The sequence below is a fragment of the Nomia melanderi genome, chromosome 9, assembly GCF_051020985.1.
Source record: "Nomia melanderi isolate GNS246 chromosome 9, iyNomMela1, whole genome shotgun sequence".
In the NCBI taxonomy this organism is placed as follows: domain Eukaryota; kingdom Metazoa; phylum Arthropoda; class Insecta; order Hymenoptera; family Halictidae; genus Nomia; species Nomia melanderi.
Genome location: NC_135007.1, coordinates 7,253,591 through 7,274,946, shown reverse-complemented (window position 1 = coordinate 7,274,946; position 21,356 = coordinate 7,253,591). Strand labels below are relative to the sequence as shown.

General features: G+C 42.3%; 1 protein-coding gene across 5 annotated transcripts in view; it reads right to left on the bottom strand.

Annotated features, from left to right (window-relative positions):
* Positions 1-21,356, bottom strand: part of LOC116427841 (uncharacterized) — a 315,812-nt gene that overhangs the window by 173,447 nt on the left and 121,009 nt on the right. The window contains exon 1 of one of the 5 annotated variants that reach the window (XM_031978649.2): positions 8,359-8,458. The exons of the other annotated variants lie outside the window; for them this stretch is intronic. Coding sequence (XP_031834509.2) covers positions 8,359-8,438 — 80 coding nt within the window. The 5' untranslated portion in view covers positions 8,439-8,458. Of the gene's footprint in view, positions 1-8,358; positions 8,459-21,356 lie in introns of those variants that run through there. 5 annotated transcript variants of the gene reach the window in all.

The window sequence follows — 21,356 nt, the reverse complement described above, 5'->3', positions numbered from 1 at the left end:
TTATTCCCGTTCGGCCATTGTTTCCCTTTTTCCATTATACGCGCCGCGGCGGGTCCCCGCGACTATTAATTAATTTCCCGGCGCTGCGTTTCCATGGGAAGCGAAAACCGGTATTAAACGACGTTTAAATAGAGTGCTCGGAACGAACGTCGTAATTTACCCGGGACCCAAACTATCTCTTCTTTCCACCTTTCTTTCCTTCCCGGTTTCTCGCTTGTTTTTTCCTTTCTAATGTAATTAAGAGCTCGACCGATCAAGATGGTGTTGGTGTGTTTTACAAACTGGCGAGACCGATGCGGGACGAAGATACAGGTGGAGAGTAAGTGTAACGAATGTAACGCCTGTGTGGGGTGTAGAAGAATTAACTTAATGAAGTCGTGACTTCAGTGATTCTACAACATTTGTCTGATCGTCTGTGAAGAAGTTTCAGTAGAATTGTATTGAATGGTTGCATATGGATATTTATCGCAATGTATATCTATCGATGCACTTATTTCAAAAGTTCTTTATAGGGATATTAAAGAAATTAAAATTAATATTTTAACATCGCGTTAGCCTGTACGTTAAACCACATTATCGTTCACATATAAACATATATAACAAGCAGCAGAATGAAGCCTTCCAAATTTCTCTATCTTGATTCCCAGTTATTAAATCAAACATAAATGACGCTTCATATTCGGTCCACTTTACGCGTTATGTACTCCGTCCGTTTGTCCGCGAAGTCGTTGATCGAGCCGAAAGATCGGCGTGTCCCACATTAATCACGAAACTCTTGCGTTAATTTCACCGCTATAAATCACCGTCAATGCGAACAAAAATGATCGCGCATGCGCGCCCACCTCCGCGCGGCATGAGAATCGCGCTGCAACACTCGCCGCTCCCGGCCACCCTTGTTCTCCGCCGTTTTCACCATAATAAATTCATTTTTAATCTTTCGGATTCTCCGTTAATATATCAGCGCTGACTCGGGGCTCGAGCTCGAACGTTTTACGGTCGAGAACAAACCGCGGCCGGGTCCCGTCCGACCGACGCAACGTGGCGAGGATCCTTTCGTTTTTCTGCGAGCCGTGACCGCACCGCGAAAACCATTGCGGAAGAACGGAGTATGATGGCGGTGGGAGCGGGAACAGTGGACGGGGAAACTAAAGCGACCACACGGCCCGAAAAGGGGGTAAACGACGCTGGACACTCATCGGTCCACGCTCTGAGTTATGACCCGACCACGGTCTATAATCGTTAATTAAAGGCCACTATAATTTGGCTTGATTCGTTCCTTTGGCCACAAATCACTCCTTTTTTCTTCAGTTCACCGAGGGTCGGTTAATTGATAAATTCTTTTTTGGACCGTCGCGCGCGGACCGCTTTCGCTCGCCGCGGAAATGGCAGGACCGATCTTTCAATAGGGGTAATTGGAGATTTTTTGACTGCTTTGAGATAGAAGTATGATTTATTGAGGTTCTGTGAGAGAATTTTCTTTGTTAATTTCTATATTCTAGTGTTCTTTGAAATAGGGTCGATAAACTTTGATCCCTTGCCCTGTGATTTATTTCTTGGCTATGATCGATACAACTAATTTATCGTTAATAATTTATTAGGAAAATGCACAGTTTTTATGTTTGTTCTATGTTTACGTTTGCTTCAGAGGTTAATGATTAATAATGGAAAAGTATGGTTTAATTTATAGTTCGAAAATATAAATAACACTTGAATTTCTCAAATTCAATTTGCAATTTTCGTCACTAGTCCGACACGATATTGTGGTTAAAGGGGTGGAAGGCGATCATCAAAAACATATACGTTAATGTTACGTTTTAGTAACATTTACTATTTTCAGTAATCTGAACGAATGTCAATAATGCATATAACGTTTGCAGGATTAAGATTTTAAAAAGTGTTAAATATTCTTCTCTGAACCTTCAATCATAATTTAGTCAATTCTTCATGAGAAAGCAACATACTGTAGCAAAAAAGATTTAAAAAAGATTACATACCTGCATATTTGTTTGCTCACATAAGAGTTAACACAGAAATACCAACTATTTAATATTATTAACCCTTAGTGGTCGAATGCCGTCACAAAGGCGACTTCGACTTTTGATATCTAAAGTTGAAAGCTGAAAATTAATAATTTAATTCTTCACATAACGAAAGATTAACATATGACTGTCTTTCTTTAGTGTTTCATATTTTGATACATAACTCAGCTCTTTTAAGTAGAAGTTTTCATAAGTTTAAAAAATCTTCGTCCGCAAAAAATTAATATGTAATCCTTATAAAAATTGTAACAATAGATTTTTTTGGTTTCTTCGTATATTCATTATAGTATTTCAGTGAAACTACTTATTTTTAAAATCATTTCGAATATTTAACTCTTAAGATATCAATAATCATGACACGAAAGAACTGAAAGTTCCGGTGTTAACACTAAAACTACCGAGCAATTCGAGTGACTCATTTCCAATTTCTTATAAAAATTAAATCAATATGCTTCATGAGATTCGAATGGTCACCTAGTCTTGTGCCTGTACAAATACATGAATTCAGAAACGCAGAAACAACATCATAATTGAAATACTTGCAAAATAAAAATTCTGAAGTGGGTCAATTTGACTTGTCTGGTAGTTTTACTGTTAATAGACCTTATGAGCGGTTTGAGGTAGAGGCTGGAAACCTAGTCGAACATTCGTACTGCGACCCGGTAGTTCATCATCGTAAACCGAAAGGGCAATTTGTATCTCGCGATATGATACCCCGGTCAGGATAAAGCCGAACATCCTGTTCCAAGGGCGGCCGAAGTCCTCGGGACACCGGCGCAACTGAACAAGCGCGCCCTCTGTCGGCTGAGATACGATCAAGCTAAGTACCACGAGATATACGGCCTACGATTGGCATGCACGAAGCGTTACCCACTTACATGTACGCTATGTTCCTCCTTTTTCCCCTTTGCCGAACCCCCGACGCCCGTCTCTTTCTCCGCAGCCTTATATTCTCGTCGAACGCGTTCCTCCGTGGCCGCGCTCCGATAAAAAGAGATCAAGAGACCAGCCCGGCACGATAAGATTCTAGCCGTGCTCCCGATCAGGACGCGATACATCGGGGACAGTGTTTGCGATGTCCGTGTGAAATCGTCGGAAAAAATCAATACCGATACGCCGTGCTCGATAAACCGTCCGGGGGAAGAACTGTTCGGTCGTCGCCGCGCAGACTAGCACGGCTTCCGCGCACAACTTTCGAGACCCAGCGAACTTTTATATCTATCTTGGCTCTTCGAGGTCGATAGACGCGACGATGATCAAGGATCGGTTGGTTGGTTTGGTGAACGAATTATTAGCGACTGGATTCATCGATAAATTTAATTTCAGCTGAATCGGTGAAGTTGATTTCTGGTGATCCTGGAATATCTTTGTATCTTGATGAGGGAAATTGTGAAAGTACACACGGTAAAGTATATGTTTATTTATAATCCTGCCGCGATGATTGATTTAAAAAAAAAATGTTGATTCATTTTATTGGAGGCACCCTGTATAATCTCATATCTCATTCTATAAGAATTCTAACAGTCCCAGTTAGTTGTGGTAGTTTCGTAAGTACCTTGTTTTGTATCGTATATGAAAAATAAGTTTTGTTTAGATAATAGAGATTGGTGTTGCGGTAGAGGATGAAAAGGTAGAGGGAGGATTCTACGTTTTGACTTGATACAATTAAAATACTATTAAAACGATATATTTAGACCACAGAACGTTCAATTACGTTTCCGCTCTATTTATGAAATCATCCATTTCGTATTACACCTTTGCCCAAAAATATTAGCACGGGTTAAAACGAATGAAGTATCCATAAACGAATGTTACTCTTCCCATAAAATACTTCCCGCAAACTGTACCCGAAACGGTTTCTTCGCCATCATCAAAAACAATAAAAACATTTAGGGCAGTTAAACCGAGCACTCCATAGACCGAGCTCCTTCCTACAAACACCCATAAACAAATTTTATTCGCCATCATAAAAAAGCCCGACAACTTTCGCTAAACGACTCGGCGTCTACAATGTAATCCATAAAAATCGCACGAGGTTACACTCAGGGAATGAACTCTACGGTAGGACACCAACGAAGATAAAGTCCAAAGCTTGGCCGGAGAAAATTTTCTTACAGGATTATCCCAAAAACGTTTCTCTGGATTCGCCGGGCGTCGGTAATCCTTTTTCACGGCGGGTAAATTTTGATCCGCCGGTTCTATTAAAAGACACCCCTAACGCGACGCAGTGGAGTGGCTCGTTCCGCTCGCGGCCGGGCACAGTCCACGAAATTAATGCTGCACCTGGCCGAATGAAATTAACGCCGAACAGGACAAAGGAAGAACGAGAAAGAGAGAGAAGCGAGACCATTCCGGGCTGTTAATAGGAGAGAGATGGCCACAGAGGATGACGGGGCGGCGGGAGAGAGGGAAGAGGGAAAGAGAAAGAGGGATGAGGATCAGAGCAACGACAGGCGGTCGATTTCGACGCGGTCTCGCATGGTGGCAGCGAGACGACGCTGAGCTGGCGCAATACCGACATTGACGCTCCAGCGTCGTTTAACCAGGGATCTCATGGCGACGACGCAGGAACAAGGGAGAGAACATCGCATAATGTGACTAACGTAATTAAGACGGCGGCAGCGGCGACCGGCCGTGCTGAAATTCTTCTCATCCCACGCGATCTGTGTTTTCCGAAACTTACGGAGACATAAAACTTTTCTTTCATTTAATGGCCGGAACAATGGCAGCCGCTCCGCAAGTTTCTTAATTTCCGTTGCGCCGCCGGGAAACAGTGGTCGCTTTTAATGCTGCCTCCTGGATGGAATTAATCTGCTTTACTAGACACCGGGTATGTTTAGTTTAGTTTCGTTTTGGTAATTCTTGCGATTGGGCTTCATGAATTGTTATGTTTTTACGTTCGCGAGAGATGGTAAGATGGATGGAGGAGAGTGTTGTTTGGAAAGGGTCAGTGCGAGTTTATCTGTGAGTCTAATATTGTTGTATACTATTATAAAATTGTTGTATCGTAGTCTATTTAGAAAAGTAATGCATGCCCGCAATTTTTGTGACAATATATGAGAAATGGAACTGACAAGTATTGTAGAAGCGTTATTTCAGAGACATTTAATATTAGTATTATCTGATAGTATTGTATTGCATCTAATTGCAGCATTATCTACTAACATGTAACTAGCATTATTTAATATCTAATAACGTCATAATCACAGCTTAGAACTCACATCACACTTAACACTAGCAGAGAAAATCAGTGAACTCCTTTGATCCTTTCACTCGATCCTCCACTTTGAACGTCGGTATCAGCATTATCGCTAAAAAAATCGGCTGCTTTCGCGGCTTATTTGTTGCAGAACGGCCGGCTTGTATTTTCCAGGACGTTAATATGAAACATGCAGCAAGGTGTTAATGAATACTTGTCGGAAGTAAACGCAGAGTTTGTTCCCGAGACGAACGCCCCCATCTCTCTCCCTTTTCCCCGGGATTTTCCACGTTTTTCATTCAAAGGCATCGCGGGACGTCAATAAACGTATTACGTCTTACGACCGATACACGGCGTCGTTATTAAAAAGACGGCTCCTCCATTCACCCCGATATAAAAAGATCCGCGCCACGGCTATCTTCGCGCAGAAACGTTTATATAATTGACGGTAATAAATAACTCAAACCCCGACAGCTGGAACCGACTTCTCTCTCCCCACCGATGTATTTTAATTCTCCCGAGGGCCGTCCGCCGAGGCTCGAATTTTTTTCCCTCAGGTTTCTTCCTTCCCTCCCGCCGTTTTTCGCCGGGAAATGTACCGCCGATGAATCGCCTGTCTAATTAATTACTTCGGCAGCATCGATTCCCTTAATTGCGTCCCCCGACAATTTGTACAGTTCCGAATCCAATCATCAATTCAATCTGAAAATAAATCGCTCGATATCGTACGGACGGGTTGGAGTAACTTATCGAATAAATTTCGAATGCGCGGTCAACGGAAGTTAAAATACGTTCATTCTTGACGCGGATTGAAAATATTTCATCGTGTTAAGCGCCGAGTTTGTTTTCAAGAATCCGGGAAAAGCGTAGCTGGACGGGTAGCTGCATTAATCTGTTCAATTCAACAAGTTTTAGTAGTTAAATTAAATTTGATTCATACTTCAAAAGTGAATATTGAACTGGCATATACAGACAAAATAAAAATACAAAACAATAAACCAAAAATGTGAATTATTCCTTTCATACCGAACTTCTAGAATCATGTTTTAATTATTTTCTACTCGCGCGAGTCCCATATTTTAATCGCCCAGTAACAGAAAAATAAAATCAAATAAACTAAAAATGCGAGGCATCCTTTCATACGCAATTTGTTCGTTCGCGTTTTATTTCTACAATTTTCTACGCATCCGGCATTGAATACTAACGCAGGATCGAAAGGCTCTATATGGTTTTCATCGATCGTCCCGCGGCAATGCCAAATTCCGCTCGCTCACGATTCAACGGAATCGCAGGAATCCGAGCCGGCCGATCCTAAACACTCAGCAGGGGCCAGAAGAAGGAGAAACGGTCACGGAGGACTTTTGTCCTCGATCGGATCGGGCCCAGAATTCGAAAGGATCCCCATGGCGAGCCGCGATTCCGATCGAGGCTCGCCCGTTCCACCGGTCCCCGGGACAAAAAGGTTCGCGAAAGTGATTCCGGGCACGCGTCGTACAGCCTCGCCGATTAATTTCGCTGCCACTGGAAAGACGAAACGACAAGTTTGTCGATTTTTAGCCGGTGCCCGGCCGACCCGGCCGGACAGGTGCGCGCCTCGCTCCTTTCGGGGAATCCGTGGAAGCCGCGTACCGAGAATCCGACGGAAATAACAGCTCGGGAAAAAGATTGAAATCCGCGGCCCCTCGCACGAATTAAATCCTTTGTTACCGAATTGGAAACGTGTTTTAGCTGCTTCGTGAATCGCTTTGAGAGTAGAATAATTGTAGAGTATGTTGTTTTATTAATACTTGAAATATTAAGAGGAAATTATTGAATATAATTTCGTTCAACCAGTTAGCTGTTTTCACGAGTATACTCGTCATGAAAAAATGACAAGATTTTATATTATGACGAGGATACACGTCCAAATAGCAGGTAATTTAACTTTTCGGCCCTTTTTGACACGCCTTTCAAAGAAGTCGCGACAGCTAAGTCTGATTAAGTATGTTTAGTAACTATTATAGATAGTTCTGATAAGGTTTGTAATTTGAATTTATTTCTTTTCATAATACTTTTTTTTAATAGGAAAATTGTTAGTTGTAATTATTTTTCTAAGTACTAATTTTGTATCTTAGACTGATTATTAATTACTAAACGAATCTTCCTAGATTTGATAAAAATTTGTAAGTAATTACACTTCCATTAGCAAAATGGAATGGAACTCTATTTCTAGATCACGGTCGCGTATTTTCTGAAATATCACAAAATTAGGGTTTCTTCACGGGCGTATCATCCCCCTAAATGCGCAGTAAAGTTGAGAGTCCCGGTGGGGCTCCGGTAGAAATAAGAAAATGATCAAACAATGAGTCACGTATTTCCCAATTGAATCGTTCGATTCTATAGGTGGGATTCGGTTGAGAGGATAAGAAGGGGGAAGGAATGGTCATCGATCGCATGCCCTTGCCAGCCGGAACAAGGAACCGTGGGGGTCGATAATAACGGCGTAACAGGTTCTATCGTTTCGTCGCAGTATTTACGTTCTATTATTCTCTCCCGGCCGACTCATATATATCATTGCCCCGTGAAATTCCGACGGAACGAAAGGCAGCCATAGGACAGAGGATCTCCACGTACACAGTGTCTTGGTACTCCTGATGCAACCGAGAAAGGGATAAAAAAAAAAAAAGAATCAAAAAATCAAATTTTCGTACATAAAGTCTCTTCTCCGAGTAAAAATATGTATATACATTATTTTCACTCTTGTTTGCTATCGCTACTATGTTATTTAATAATAGACAATACTATTGGCATTTACAACAGTGCCTAAACTTGAAAAGCTATTATAAAATACGCTTTAAGTAAAGGTTATTTACTTCGATAACATCTGCCTAAACAGAAAAAAGGAACACCATTCTCAAAAAAGAAATGAAATAAGGGGGTCACCTTCTGTCCCTCAGCGTCACCCCACAAAAGTCTACTACGCACCAAACGATCAACCCTCTTGCCCCATTTCATTAAAAAGAAGTTTCGTTCGGCTCTCCCCTAGATTTTCTACGTCGAACTTCTATCCCACGTGTACCCTTAGACACGTGTCCCTAAAGGACAACGTCCTCGCTCCAACAAGAAATCATACATAAAAACCTTGGATTCTGATTTACACCTTCTTGAAGAGTCATTCCCATTCCACAATTACCGAGACACCCTGTATACACCGAGGACATCCTAGAGCAGGCACCTCCTCCTTTGCCCTGCTCTCTGTGAAGTAATGGGCCATTTATTTTCACTCGTTGACCCCCGCCGAGACTAATGTGTCTCAGCAAGCTTTTTCGCATCCCTTCGCGGCGCACCTTAACCTTCCCGTCACTCGAGCTCCTTACAATGGTGACCCTCGCGACGCGTACACAAAGCCCTGACGGAACGTCACCGCCGTCTCAGTCGTCGCGGCTGCGAGCAAGACGAAAAATCCTCTTCATCCCTGAGATCCGGCAGTCGGCGAGACTCTAACTCCTTCGTGTCGCGATGATTCAAAGCAAACGAACGGGATATTCGCTTTGACGACACGTCACGCCACGCCAACGGGCTCCCCCGACGAAGCACCGGACGATTCGTTAGACGCGGCCTCCTCTCGTCACGGAGACACTCAACGGAAAGAAGTCGCGGGATAAGACGCGGTGATAAATGAACGACGGTTCCGGGGCGTTACGGCGCGCCTCGCTGAACGTTATTCGTTTACCGCTCGCCAATTTGTGTCCCCGTGCTCGCCGAGGAAATTGGCCCGGAAAAATCAGAAGCTGATCGCTGGAACGTTTCTCGGAACACTGATTTTTAGGGGTCAACTTGTAGAGTTTGATGGAAGGATTTGGATTGGAAATATGGTCTGAAGATGATTAATTATAGCGATTGAAGAAAGGTATGGATAAATTAAATGATTGAGAGCGAAGTGAAGTTTATAAGAGTTTTTGTTATGTATTCGTTAATTTTTGGAATTTATTTTATTATTTAACACAGAGTAAAGCCTTGAAGAATGCTCAGGTTCCATAGAAAAAGAATGAATAACGTATAATAGACTACAAGCATCGAAACTTGTTATTTTATTATTTAAATATAACTAGATCCAAGACAAAATTTACTCCTCAAGAGAGCTCATTTCCTTCTCAATACAACAAGTGATCAAACATTCACCCATAGAATTGTATATACTTCCATAATCAAGCATTCATCGCACCCCTAGCTACCCTCCAAACGAAAAGTCCTCGACGCCCGAGTCACGGTGTTTGCTAAGAAGGGAGGAGCTCGGAATTCATCGCCGAGACACGGTCATCGGGCGCGTCGATCCTTTTTATCTCCGATACACAATTTCACGCGGAATCCCTTGATCACCTCGAAAGGGAAAAATATTCCTAGCCGTATCCAGGGGTATTGCCACGAGGAAACCGACGCGGTGGAGAGAATTCGAGCAGACGAGACCGTCGGAAAAGGTTCGAGGAAAGTTCGAAGGGATTGGACGTCGGAAGGATCGTGACAGACGTGCCGGAGGGATCGACGAAAGAAAGGAGACAGGTGGGTGGGGTCGGGGGTGTGCCGCGGTGATTTCACGCCCAGGAAAGTCGTGCAAGTCGTCATTCGGTTGGAAGCTGGCCAAATGCACTTAACGTTCTATCAGACCCCCCAGAATACCTTCAGCCCCCTTCTCCTTCTCTTTTAACATCCACCGGCGTCGGTGGATCGCAAACTTTTTTCATAGCGCCCCGTCTCTCGCTGGCTACATACACACCTGAGCGACAACTGATCCGGCTTGAAAGGAATTTAATTCGCGTCCCGAGTTGAATTCACCGATCACGAGATCGCTCGTGAACCATACTCCAAGCGATTTGTGAAAGGGATTGGAGGACAATTGGGACATTGAAATGTAAGAATTGATTCGAGAGTTATGCGAGGAATTATTTAAATAATTATCGTAACGTAATTATTTGCTTTTATTCCACGTGGAAATGGACGGTTTTTCTTTATACGATATGCCTATGTTGAAAATCAAGCTTTTAATTCTCAATTACTATTCACCACAAGATTAAACTGAAAACGCACCTCAAAAATTCGAAAACCTAATTGCAAATGATGCAATTGCAAGGAGGATATTTGATAAAGATAAAGAAGAACAATTATTAATTATTGAGTATCACGATTCTTACGTTACGCTATTATCTAGTTGTTTATACTACTGAACATTCATATTCAACATTAGTTATCTTAGAAGATATATTAGTCGTCAACCAATTTGGAACCTCCAGTCATCGACGATGTACTACTAATCAATGAAATAACCAGTTACCTTGTTCATACCAAGTTCACGCAAAGGTCACGCGAAGGATAAAAACGATTGTGCAAGAGTCTCGCGAATAAAGTCCAACAAATGGTGCGTAAGAACGTCCGATCGTCCCCTGTATAGATATACAAGTGTCAGCGCGAGAGCATCTAAAGGGGAAAAGCGTTGCGCGTCGGTGATCAACGCGGGACCAACACGACCGTCCGCGAAAGAGGCCAGATAAGCTTCGTATTTACCGGCACCAGATACGGCTGGGTATATCTCCAGCTAACCCTCGAGTCCTTCGAGCGATTCCCGTTCCGCGTAAACAGAAAAACAGAGAGACGCCCTCGTAAAAGGTTTGCCAGCCGTCCACTTTCACCCCCGGGAAGATCGACAGGAACGGCCAACCCTCCCGCTCGCGTTACCACCTCCGGCTGACTGACGGAAGCCACTTCCTCGTAAAGGAACAGCAAAGGACAAATACGGAGGACGCTGCCCGATTCCAGCGACAGACTGCCGAGATAAAACCATCTCTAAAGGGCCACGGGAAAAGCCGGACGTGTGCTTTGATCATCCCCCGGATAATACCGGCCGGAGAACGATGTAGTTTTTGTTACCCGGCGTTTACTTAGACAATTTCGATGTTTACCGGGCCCGACATGTTGCCAGAGGAAATGCAAACAAATGTTCGCAACGATACGTTTGCTCGTTCCTCTCGCTTGTCCCGAAATTTTTATACGGGATTTCGGGGCTGGTATTTTGGAAATATAGAGCAGACTTTAATATACCCGAAATTGATTTGATTTACAGGAAATCCACGTGGATTCCTTTTATAGGAATAAATATAGCGTAAATGGAGTATGTCGGTAGAAGAGAAAACAATATATTGGAAAAAAGCTAGTGTAAGTTTTAGAAATACGTATTTATTCCACATTGCCAAACAAAAGGAATAATAATAATGGCATTTCGGAAAACAAAAATACAGTTTATTCGGTAGATTCAGATGTATTTTTTTTAATATTTAGTATTAAATAGTAAAAAAGTTCCGTATAAATCGAGGATCCGGTGTACGAACACTTAATATTTTCACATTCTTCCACCGTACACATAATTTAGTTCTTATGGAAGCGATTTAGTAATTCTTATAAATGATGTCACTTTTTAAATTCCTTTATTCTTGTAAATTTCCTATAGCCAAGATCAAATAAAAACGAAGTAGAAGTAAAGAAAAATTTGTCCACTTGGCAAGTTCCTTATAGTAGAAATAGATATTGTAAAGCTTGTGTGCATTTACAAAATTTGTACTAACTGTCTCTCGCGGAATATACAAAAAATACTCGGAGATTTTATTAACTTTCCGGTGCACTGTTTAATGTAAGAGGCGACGACAAGCGGAAGTGTTTTCCGCCAATTTGCCGCGAATTTAAACTAAACTGCTTCGTTCTTTTACGGGCGATTTATTTAACGGGTCCCTGCGAAAATGAGGAGACAAGAAGGGCCGACGGATTCTGTTATGGATATTGCCCGGAGCGGAGCTCGAGTCGAGCGTAAAAACTTCTTTGGATAAAGCTTGGAGGAGAGTGGTGAATGGAACGGGACACTTATAATCTCCTTCTCGCCTTTCCCCGCCGCCGATCCGCCGCCTGTTCCATCGTTTTAAATCACCGCGTCGCGATTTCCCTTTCCTCGGTTTCGTTTCATCTTGATTCTCCGCGCCGCGAAACGGGATCAAACTGATAAGGGAATCGAATTCAGCGAAAATAAGGGGTCGCTGTTCACCTGCGGGGGCTGAGAGCGCTGTATGCAAATTGATCGCGTGGAATCACGCGACACCCCATATCGGCCGTGACAAATTTTTCTTTTTACGATTCGATTTGCGAGAATTTCTTCATCGTAAATAATTTTTTAGCTGGGAGAAACACCACATATTCGTAGTACGGATTAAGAAAATCCACTTATGATTTTCTGTTTTGTAGGTACTGCGATTATCAAGATGTCTTGGTAGAAAGTTTTTAAATAAATTAATTTCTGTCGAAATAAAATTAGAGATACGTCTCTTGTAACTATAATAGAAGGTTACAATCCAAGCATTTCAGGTGCATTAAATTTAACTTGAATAAATAACAAATAATTCAAGAATGCTGCTTTCGAACGCGACGGATGAAAAACGCAAATTATCCTTGTCGCCTACTGCCAGTTATTAACAATATCCTTGACAGAAATGGATACGACAAACAACTTATTTCCGCGTTAACGAGAAAAAAATATTTGTCGCGAACCCGAGCCGTTCGCCGCGAGAGGAACGCGAAACGAAGCGAACAAGGAGAGAAAAAAAAAGAGAGAAACCTCGACGGGAATTTGCATAATCCACGATTCAGGCGTATTTGCCGGAAAAAGAAGGGCAGAATGTGAAAATCGTATCAATGGTTGTAATCGCGTTATTCCGGCATGGGAACGATACTTTTCCATGCCGGCAGAAGGAATGAAATATGCACATAATAATCGCGGAACGGGGACGGCCAGTAGGATTGCAGCGACCGGGGTAAAATCATGCGCGAATTTCGAACGAACGAACGAGACGGACTGTATATGCAACAGTGCTTCATTCATTATTAATATCGACACGCCGCACACGTGCAAAGATACATACGTGATCGCAGTGAGAATGCCACGATCGGCCGGGCACCGGCGGTGTCGGGTCCGCTGAGAAATGCATTGAACGTACCTGCAACACAAAAGGGAAGGAAACGTTAAATACGGCTCCAGCCGCGCCGAGCAACCGTAACGCGCGATATTTTTAATATTATTTCAGCCGTAGACGATCCCACAAGCGGGCGACGATCCATTTCTCAAATGAGACCCGATTCGTTACCGCCGCAAGTATGCGGAATGCGTTCCACGTCCGACGTGCTCGTGTTTCCAGCTGCGCGTCTGTTCGCCGCGGAACGTGTGTTTGAACAAGACAAAACGTCGAAAGTAGATTGTCGAGTCAATAGTATTCCGAGATATTTTTCTGGCGTTTTACCAGTTTCCTAGAGTTATTTTATTCTAAAAAATATCGGCGGATTGGTTACATCTTAACTCGTGAATGGGGACAAATGTCGTGAACCTCGAAATATCAATTTGTTCCTCTTCTTAAAAGAATTAGCTTGTAAATAAGAAATTAATTTAGAAATTGAAAACTGAAAACATGTCTGGCAGTGAAGTATGAAATATTCGAAATGATTATTCTTTCGTTTATAAGATACAGATTTTAGCAAACGTAAAACATTCTTCGTTTTCTTTTTTATTTAATGAAATCATGTATGAAGAGGCTGAATTCTCGTGAATGAAATAACCGTTGAAAAAATAATATACGCGCGATAAAATCGTTTCCATGTGTCGGCGTTTCAAAGAAGCCAGTTTACGGATCGTTCTTTGAATCACTAATTCAAATATAAAATGACGTAAAACACGGTACGAATCGTTCGCCGCGTTAATATAGTGCCAGCACGTGTTGCCATGCGAAAAAGACATTCTTCCCGCGTGCGTTATACCGCAAAATTTTCCTCGCCTCCGTATTGCTTCAGCGAGGGGAGAAGAGTCAGCGCCGATCAGTTAGAGGGAAACGCCGACGCGCCTTTCCGTCTGCAAACTTTATTTTGTCCCAAAAGCGAAACCAGACGAAAGAACACGGCAGCCTTATACCCTCCATCTTTCAACCCCTTTTTCCATCCCCCGGACTCCGGGTCACGGCAAAGTGGAAAATCTCTTTTGTAAGCTGGTGCATGTTTCCACTTTTGCCGGCTCGTTTATTTTAATATTTGAACGAGCCCGAACAGCTTCGCCGGGAAAAGCGTTGAAAGCGAGACTAAAAGCAACGCTTTCAACGTCACGGAATCGCGGGCACGGCCGTACTACCTACTACACGCGCACAGCGCATGTTGTATCGCTAATCAAATGCCCGGCGATTCGATTATGTCATCATCTGCGGCTCTATCTTTCATGTTTCTCCGCTAGCATTTCGTAATTTCCCTCTACTTTTTGCCTTTTTCTCCTTTTTATAAGCAATTGTGCTCGAAAGAAATAATGAGAATGAAAATCTATCGTTTCAAGATTATTGGGGAAAATTTGGAAGATTGAGGAGTCAATTTATAAAAAATGAATGACTATAATAAGTGACCACTTATTTAAAAGATTTCAAAGCGCTCTCAAACCAAAATTTATAAACTTCAAAAACAGAACTTTATGCTAAGTTTTGGTTTGAGAGTGTTTTGAGATGTTTTTAATGTTTCTATGAGTGGTCACTTATTACAGTCATTTATTTTTAAAGAAGGATTAAAGAAGTAATTTTTTAAACAAATTTTCATTGGAAAAAGAAATACCTCTGGGTCTTAAATTCATAAGATCTAACTTTACCAATTTTTACTTCACCAAAATTCGTAGAATTTAATACAAGAGAAGGAACGATAAAAAATGTAAGAAACAATTATCACGGATCGTAGCGCAACGCAACGGAACGCAAATTTCGAGTAATTTGACATCAGAAACTGTTCCGCCGGACAAAAGCGTAGTGATTAAATCACGCGGACATCTGATTCACGGCATACAACAATGTATACTTACACGCCGCATGCGTACATGTCCCCCGAATCATGTGTGTGTCGAGACAAGGGGTTGCGCGTGTGCTACATCGGCACGTGTAATTCACAATTCATGGAAACGGGGTTGTGGTCGGAGCTGGAAAGCCCCGGCGCTCTTTCTCGATCGGTCTTTTCCACCCACGCGGATCTAGTGACGGAAAAAAGTGCGTTTCAACCGCAAAATCGATTCCACGTGACAGGCCAAATGTCGCGTTCCTTTCCCCAGCTATTCGGCCGTCACATCATGGGGTTGAAAAAGTGGTCAAAGGGTAACGAGATTTTGCGCGTTCGTTATTAAAACGGAAACGGTCTTGCGGAACTGTGTTTTTTTTGCTCCTGATAGGCGGAAATTGTGAATCTTTATCGCCTTTGTTCAATTCCATTTACTCTGGCGAACATACACATGACGTTGAGAAAAATGGTACAAACAGATTTGGTGGAAACAGAAGATATTAACAGATGAAATAAAACATTCAATATGGAATATAAATAATATTAATATTAATATTTACATAGATTCGAACTTAAATAATTATAACAGATAATTCTAAATCAATTTCAAAACTTCCATTTAATTTCAATCAAAATTTGATTCCATGAAAAATCCATCTTTAAACTTACATACCCTATAAACATACAAATCCCAATATTCTTGTCCCACATACCGTGCACCGTGTCGCCCCCATTGCCACGCGTTTAAAAAATAATCGGAACATTATTAATGGCGCCCGCCCGCAGAACGCTAAAAGTTGCGCAACATTTGCCAGAGTTTGTTGCTGGCGGGAGCTCGTTTCGCGCGACGCAAAAGCAAAACAGCAGGGGTGAGCAGTGAGGGTCGTAGAAGAAACAGAGCAGCAACTTCTCGATCGAAGGGTGGGAACAAAGTTCAAGCAGAAATTAATCGTACGCCATTCGTGCGGGCCGGCTGGAATTTCGACGCGGAACATCACTAATGCGCACTAAATTACGACCACTGAATTAAATTCACCGAAGCTAACAATATTCAGACGGCTGGCTGGCTGGCAGGAAAGGCAAGGGGCTGACTCGGTGACTCAGCCCGCTTTCTTCCTGTGGCTCTGTCCGGAGGAAACTCTGGCTTTGAAATACAAGATGCTAATTGCTAAACGGGGATGTACACCAGATTCTAGCCGGCTTATCCCTCTCTCTTCTCCGCCAACCCTCTCCGAGCCGTTCACTGGATTCCCTTCGCGCACCAGCCCTTTCCCGTTCTCATTCTCATTCTCATTCTCATTCTCATTCTCATTCTCATTCTCATTCTCATTCTCATTCTCATTTCCATTCCCATTCCCATTCCTCTTCGCCGAAACCACTGAATATTCAAACTTCGCCGTGGAATGAGCGATAAACGCAACATCGACTCTGCTTCCTTGAGTACGACCGGGGGAAACACCGAGGCGAGGCCTCCTCCCCTATTCTTTCACGCTTTCGAGAACCTTTTGATTTAATTCTATTTTTATACCTCAACCGATGATCAATTGGCCATTCATGTTTTCTGACCCTCAATCTACGCTATGGTGACGCGTATTACCAACAACGTTTCTCTATTCTCGTTTTCTTGTCCATTCTTGGAATGTATTATTGTTGAGAGGTCATATATTGTAATTAGAGTAATGGTTTAATGTTTCTTTTATTGATATAAGGAAAACTCAGTAATTAATTGAGAGTTTCTGAAATAAATGTAAATTATAGAGTATTAAATATTTTTTCAATGATGAAGGAAATACTTCTAATGCTTTTTTCTATTTTTTATTCTACTAATATAATTAAGGAATGACTGTATAGTTCCGTAAAGTATAATATAACTTCAAAATCTTTTGTTAGAAGGAGTAGCGTGCAGAGTTGTACGGTATACGAACAAGTAACGAATATGGTTATAGAAACTGAACCACTAATTGATACACCCAATAATCGCAGCTTCCGGCATTGCCAAGTCGGAGAGAAACAGACATGCAGTATTTAACCGCTATGACAGTGATACCTTTCGACCGCTTTCTAATCCAGGAAGGTGAAATCTGACGCACAAACGATACTTGTATAATAGCAATAAAGATCAAAGAGTCAGCGTAATTTTCCTTTCATCGAGGCCTCTTCCAAACCACAAAACGACAGACGTCTATGTTCGACCGTGTAACATTGTTGATCACCGTGAAGAGAAAATGAATTACTCCAGATGGTGTTACCCGATAGAAATTGCAATAAATGGCGCAGCTTGTCTCACCGACGCGATTGCTCATTGTTCTGTTGGTGGAAAGCGCATCCGATGATCCATAATCGACAGCCATCGTGTTTCTAACGATAATCAGGAAGTACCAATCATACAATGCTAAAGCAAACTTCCACGTGATAGAGATCGCTTTTCACCTCGCTTCCCTTTTATTGTTTTCGATTAATCAAAATATAAAGCATTCTAATCGCAGAAAGATTAGGTTGAGATTAGCTATTAACAGTAGTCAGCTGTTTGCAATTCTGTTTCTTAATATAACAAAGATTCAAATCTGAGTATTTATTGTTACAAAAAGTCAAATTCAATCGACACACATGAAGATTGAAATTAACACAATCACATGGAAAGACAATACTTTACAAAAACCCGTAGTAAAGATAAACCAGTTCTATCGATGTATTCATAAATACACGGCAATTCCATCGCTATTTATTAAACGTTACGATTTCACGCAACCGACACAACCTACGAGCGATAAATAAAAAATGAATAAAAAAGCAGGCAGAGAATGCGTGTCCCTTTGTACCCATGAAAAGATGGATAGATTATACAGTTGAGATTAAATCTCAACGAATAGGAACCATGATTCCCCTCTGGGCGCCAACTAGTCAGCTTCCTGGTAGATTTCAAAGGACTCCACGAATGATGCCAGGGACAATAGAAAAGAAGAAAACGAAGAAGAAGAAGAAGAAGAAGAAGAAGCACACGCGCGTGTCTTTTGTGTTTCGTATCTATTATATAATGGTATTCAAACAAACCCGGTCGGGGGATCGAGCCAGAGGAATTGCAAAACACTCCCAATCGTAAGCGAGAGAGGGTTCGGCCGGTTATATTCCCAGCGCGAGAACACGCATCTCGTTAAGTGGGAACAAGCGCCGCGAAAAGGTAGGTAGGTACGTACGCGCACGCCTTACGACCATCGAGAATGAAGCCCTAAAGAAGTTAAGGGCACGGACCGAGAGGCAAGAACGTAATTCCTTGGCCCGGCGGGACGCGATCTCTTTCCAGAAATTCACCCGTAACGAAGTCGTAACTTTGTCGGGCTCGGTAGACAAAGTAGACGACTCGTTTGCGTGCCGTTAACGTTCGCCGTTTTCTGGCCTGCCTCTTCACCCACGGCTATGGGAAATGCTGATTGGATGATTGCTCGGAATGTTTTTGAAGTGTCGAGGAGGCGAAAGGCGGTTGAACGATTTGAGGCGGTTGAGACAGTTTAGCTGAACGAGAAACGGCGTTAAAAGTGATGGATCTTGAAAATGAAGGATATTCTTCTTTTTACTTGTATTTACTTCTGTAGAAGAATAAACACTTTCAAGGTTCTTGGATTTGTGGTTTTTTTTTTAAAGGAAATAATAATGAGAAAAGTGTTCAGATAGTAAAAATAATGAAATCAGTTTTGCACGTTGAAATTGTTTATTAGGTAGTTGAAAATGAAAATGTTCAGTGGTTGTTCGTGTAAACAGGAACGAGCAATTTTGAAGAAGGTAAAGATAAGAAATCGATGTCTCGAAATAAACAAGTTTAGAGAACACATTGATAACGGAGAAGGACTAAAAGCAGGCGGTAATAATGTTAAAGACGGCCATTATTGTTAACATTCACCGGAATCCTTCATTAAGTGTATTCAGTGCTAATTAAGCAATTACCATGAAAATTCTTCAAAATACCATTTACGTTATCGTATATCGTATGTACACAAGTAATTCTATTAGATAGGGAGATAAAGATCAGCCGATTGAATTGCTGGGCTGGGATTCGAACCCGGATGTTACGTTCACCGCATGACTACTCACACTAATTGAGCTAACTACTCTGTTCATGGAGTCTTTAGATACTCCACTACAGCTACTTCAACTAATAGAGTTACTGCGCTGTAATATACGAAACACAATCATCCCATAACTCTTTTTCCGAGTAAATTATTTTAATAAATGCAAGAACTTAAAATACAACTTCCTTAGTACTTCGAATTACCTGCAATATTGTTAAGCCACCAATCTTCGCGCGTACACAAAGAAAACACAGCAAAAAACGTAGGTCAATGCAAATCTAATATCTTCTTCTACCCAACAAAAACGTTTATCAAAACAGTGAACAAATTTCTACGCAATAACTTCTATGTTTATCCTAACGACGTTGATGAATTCTTGAAAGGGAACATTTGCATAAAAATAGCCAGATCAAGCACAGTATTTCTATCGTTATTAAATCGTACATTTTATTCAACACACCTGTCGTATTAGGGAACTATAAATTAGACACAAAGTACCAGCTACAAAAGTTTCACAAGCGAAATGGTACCCGACACTGTTTAAGGATCCGGCTTAGTTCCTTCATCTCGATCGTTCGATAAGACCACCTAGATCCGCTTCTGGCGCCTTTAAACGCGGCTAACCGCTTCCGCAACCTGCGCCGTTACGTGGCTCTTACTCTATCAAACGACTCATTGTACAGGTAGCAAAGCCGACGGAGAACCACGAACGAACGAAACCCTATTGGCGCCGATACTGTAAACATTCCGCTCACCGACAATCGAAATTTTCTCACCAGGTCTCGGGACCCCGATCAATTTCCATGCAGTCGTATTCGATCGGGCTCGAACTACGTCGTCGCGTATTATCGTTAATAGCCGGTATAACTCCGAACGAAGGTTCTCAACCGCGACTAGCCGCGTGGGAGAGAAGCGTAGGCGTCGCATTATGCAAGCAAATTGCCTGATCGTAGAAACTACCGCTTCTGGTGATACAAGCCGGCTGATGGCTTTAGCATCGAATAAACGTCTCGACAAAGTTGCCAGCTGATCGCTCCGACTGCGACCCTCTCGCTCGGTAAATTTATGGGCCGCCTTAAATACGAAACGCTTTGCGCTTTCGAGAACGAACGTGACTTCCAACCTCTACAGTCCGCTGGTACGCCTAATATACGCTTCCAAGCTTTTATTTGCAACTTGGAAATGAAATTTCGCAATGGAAAACAGTAGATTATTGCAAGTGGACAATATTTGTGAAAGCAAGTAAAAAGTAGTTTTTAAATGTTGTTTCTATTCATTTCCGTCAGTCACTAATTAATAATGTTCAATAGAAACAAATTTCTTAATGTCTCAGAAATACCTCATAAAGAGCTAAAACAATTCGCCTATGTAACAACAATAAGAATTTAAAAATTCCAAAACCAGTGATAACCGTCAAAGTAGTAAAATCTACTTCATTTACCCATCGCTCCAAACACTGCAAACAATATCGCTTCAGTCGAAACGAGAAAAACACGTTCGACTCGAGAGTAGCTCGATGCGCATCGCGCCAGGGATCGACGCGTTAAACAAGGCGTCTCAGCTTTGCGCGGAATTCAGAGGAATCCCCTTAACAGTCGTACTTACAAATGGCTAGCCATCCTCGTGGTCCAAAGACTGCTCGTAACGCGCACATCTCGAAACCAGCAGTCCGGTGATCGAAACCACTCTCCTTTCCGAGCCGATCAATCGAGGCAACGGTCGTTCCGTGGGACGAGGCGCGGTGTCCGCAAGGATCCGTGGAACACCTCGCGGCCAAGGATTTGGAGTGAAGCCAGAAAGCGATACCTGGAAATCTGTCGGACAACTCGATTTCGTCGAGAGCACGCCAGAGAAACTTGTTTACCCGTCTGATAATGGTATTCTGTCGGTTGCACCGGGGCGGTTCTCGTGTTTCTGCGGCACTGTTAATGGACTTACGACGAATCGCCCGGGATTTACACCGGATTACAAACGCATTTACGACTAATCTCTTCGTGTGTGACCGGACTCCGCCTCTGATGGCCTCTTTCTTTCGTTCGCAAACTTTCTCTTTTCCTCTCCGCGTTCTCACCCTAGGCATCTCTGCACCTATTTGTCTTTCCCTGTTCGCAGTTACGCAGATCTCTCGGCTATCCCTCACGGCAGTCCGTGTCCGCGGTCTCGGATACAATTCCCGCCAAGATTAGTGGCCTGGAA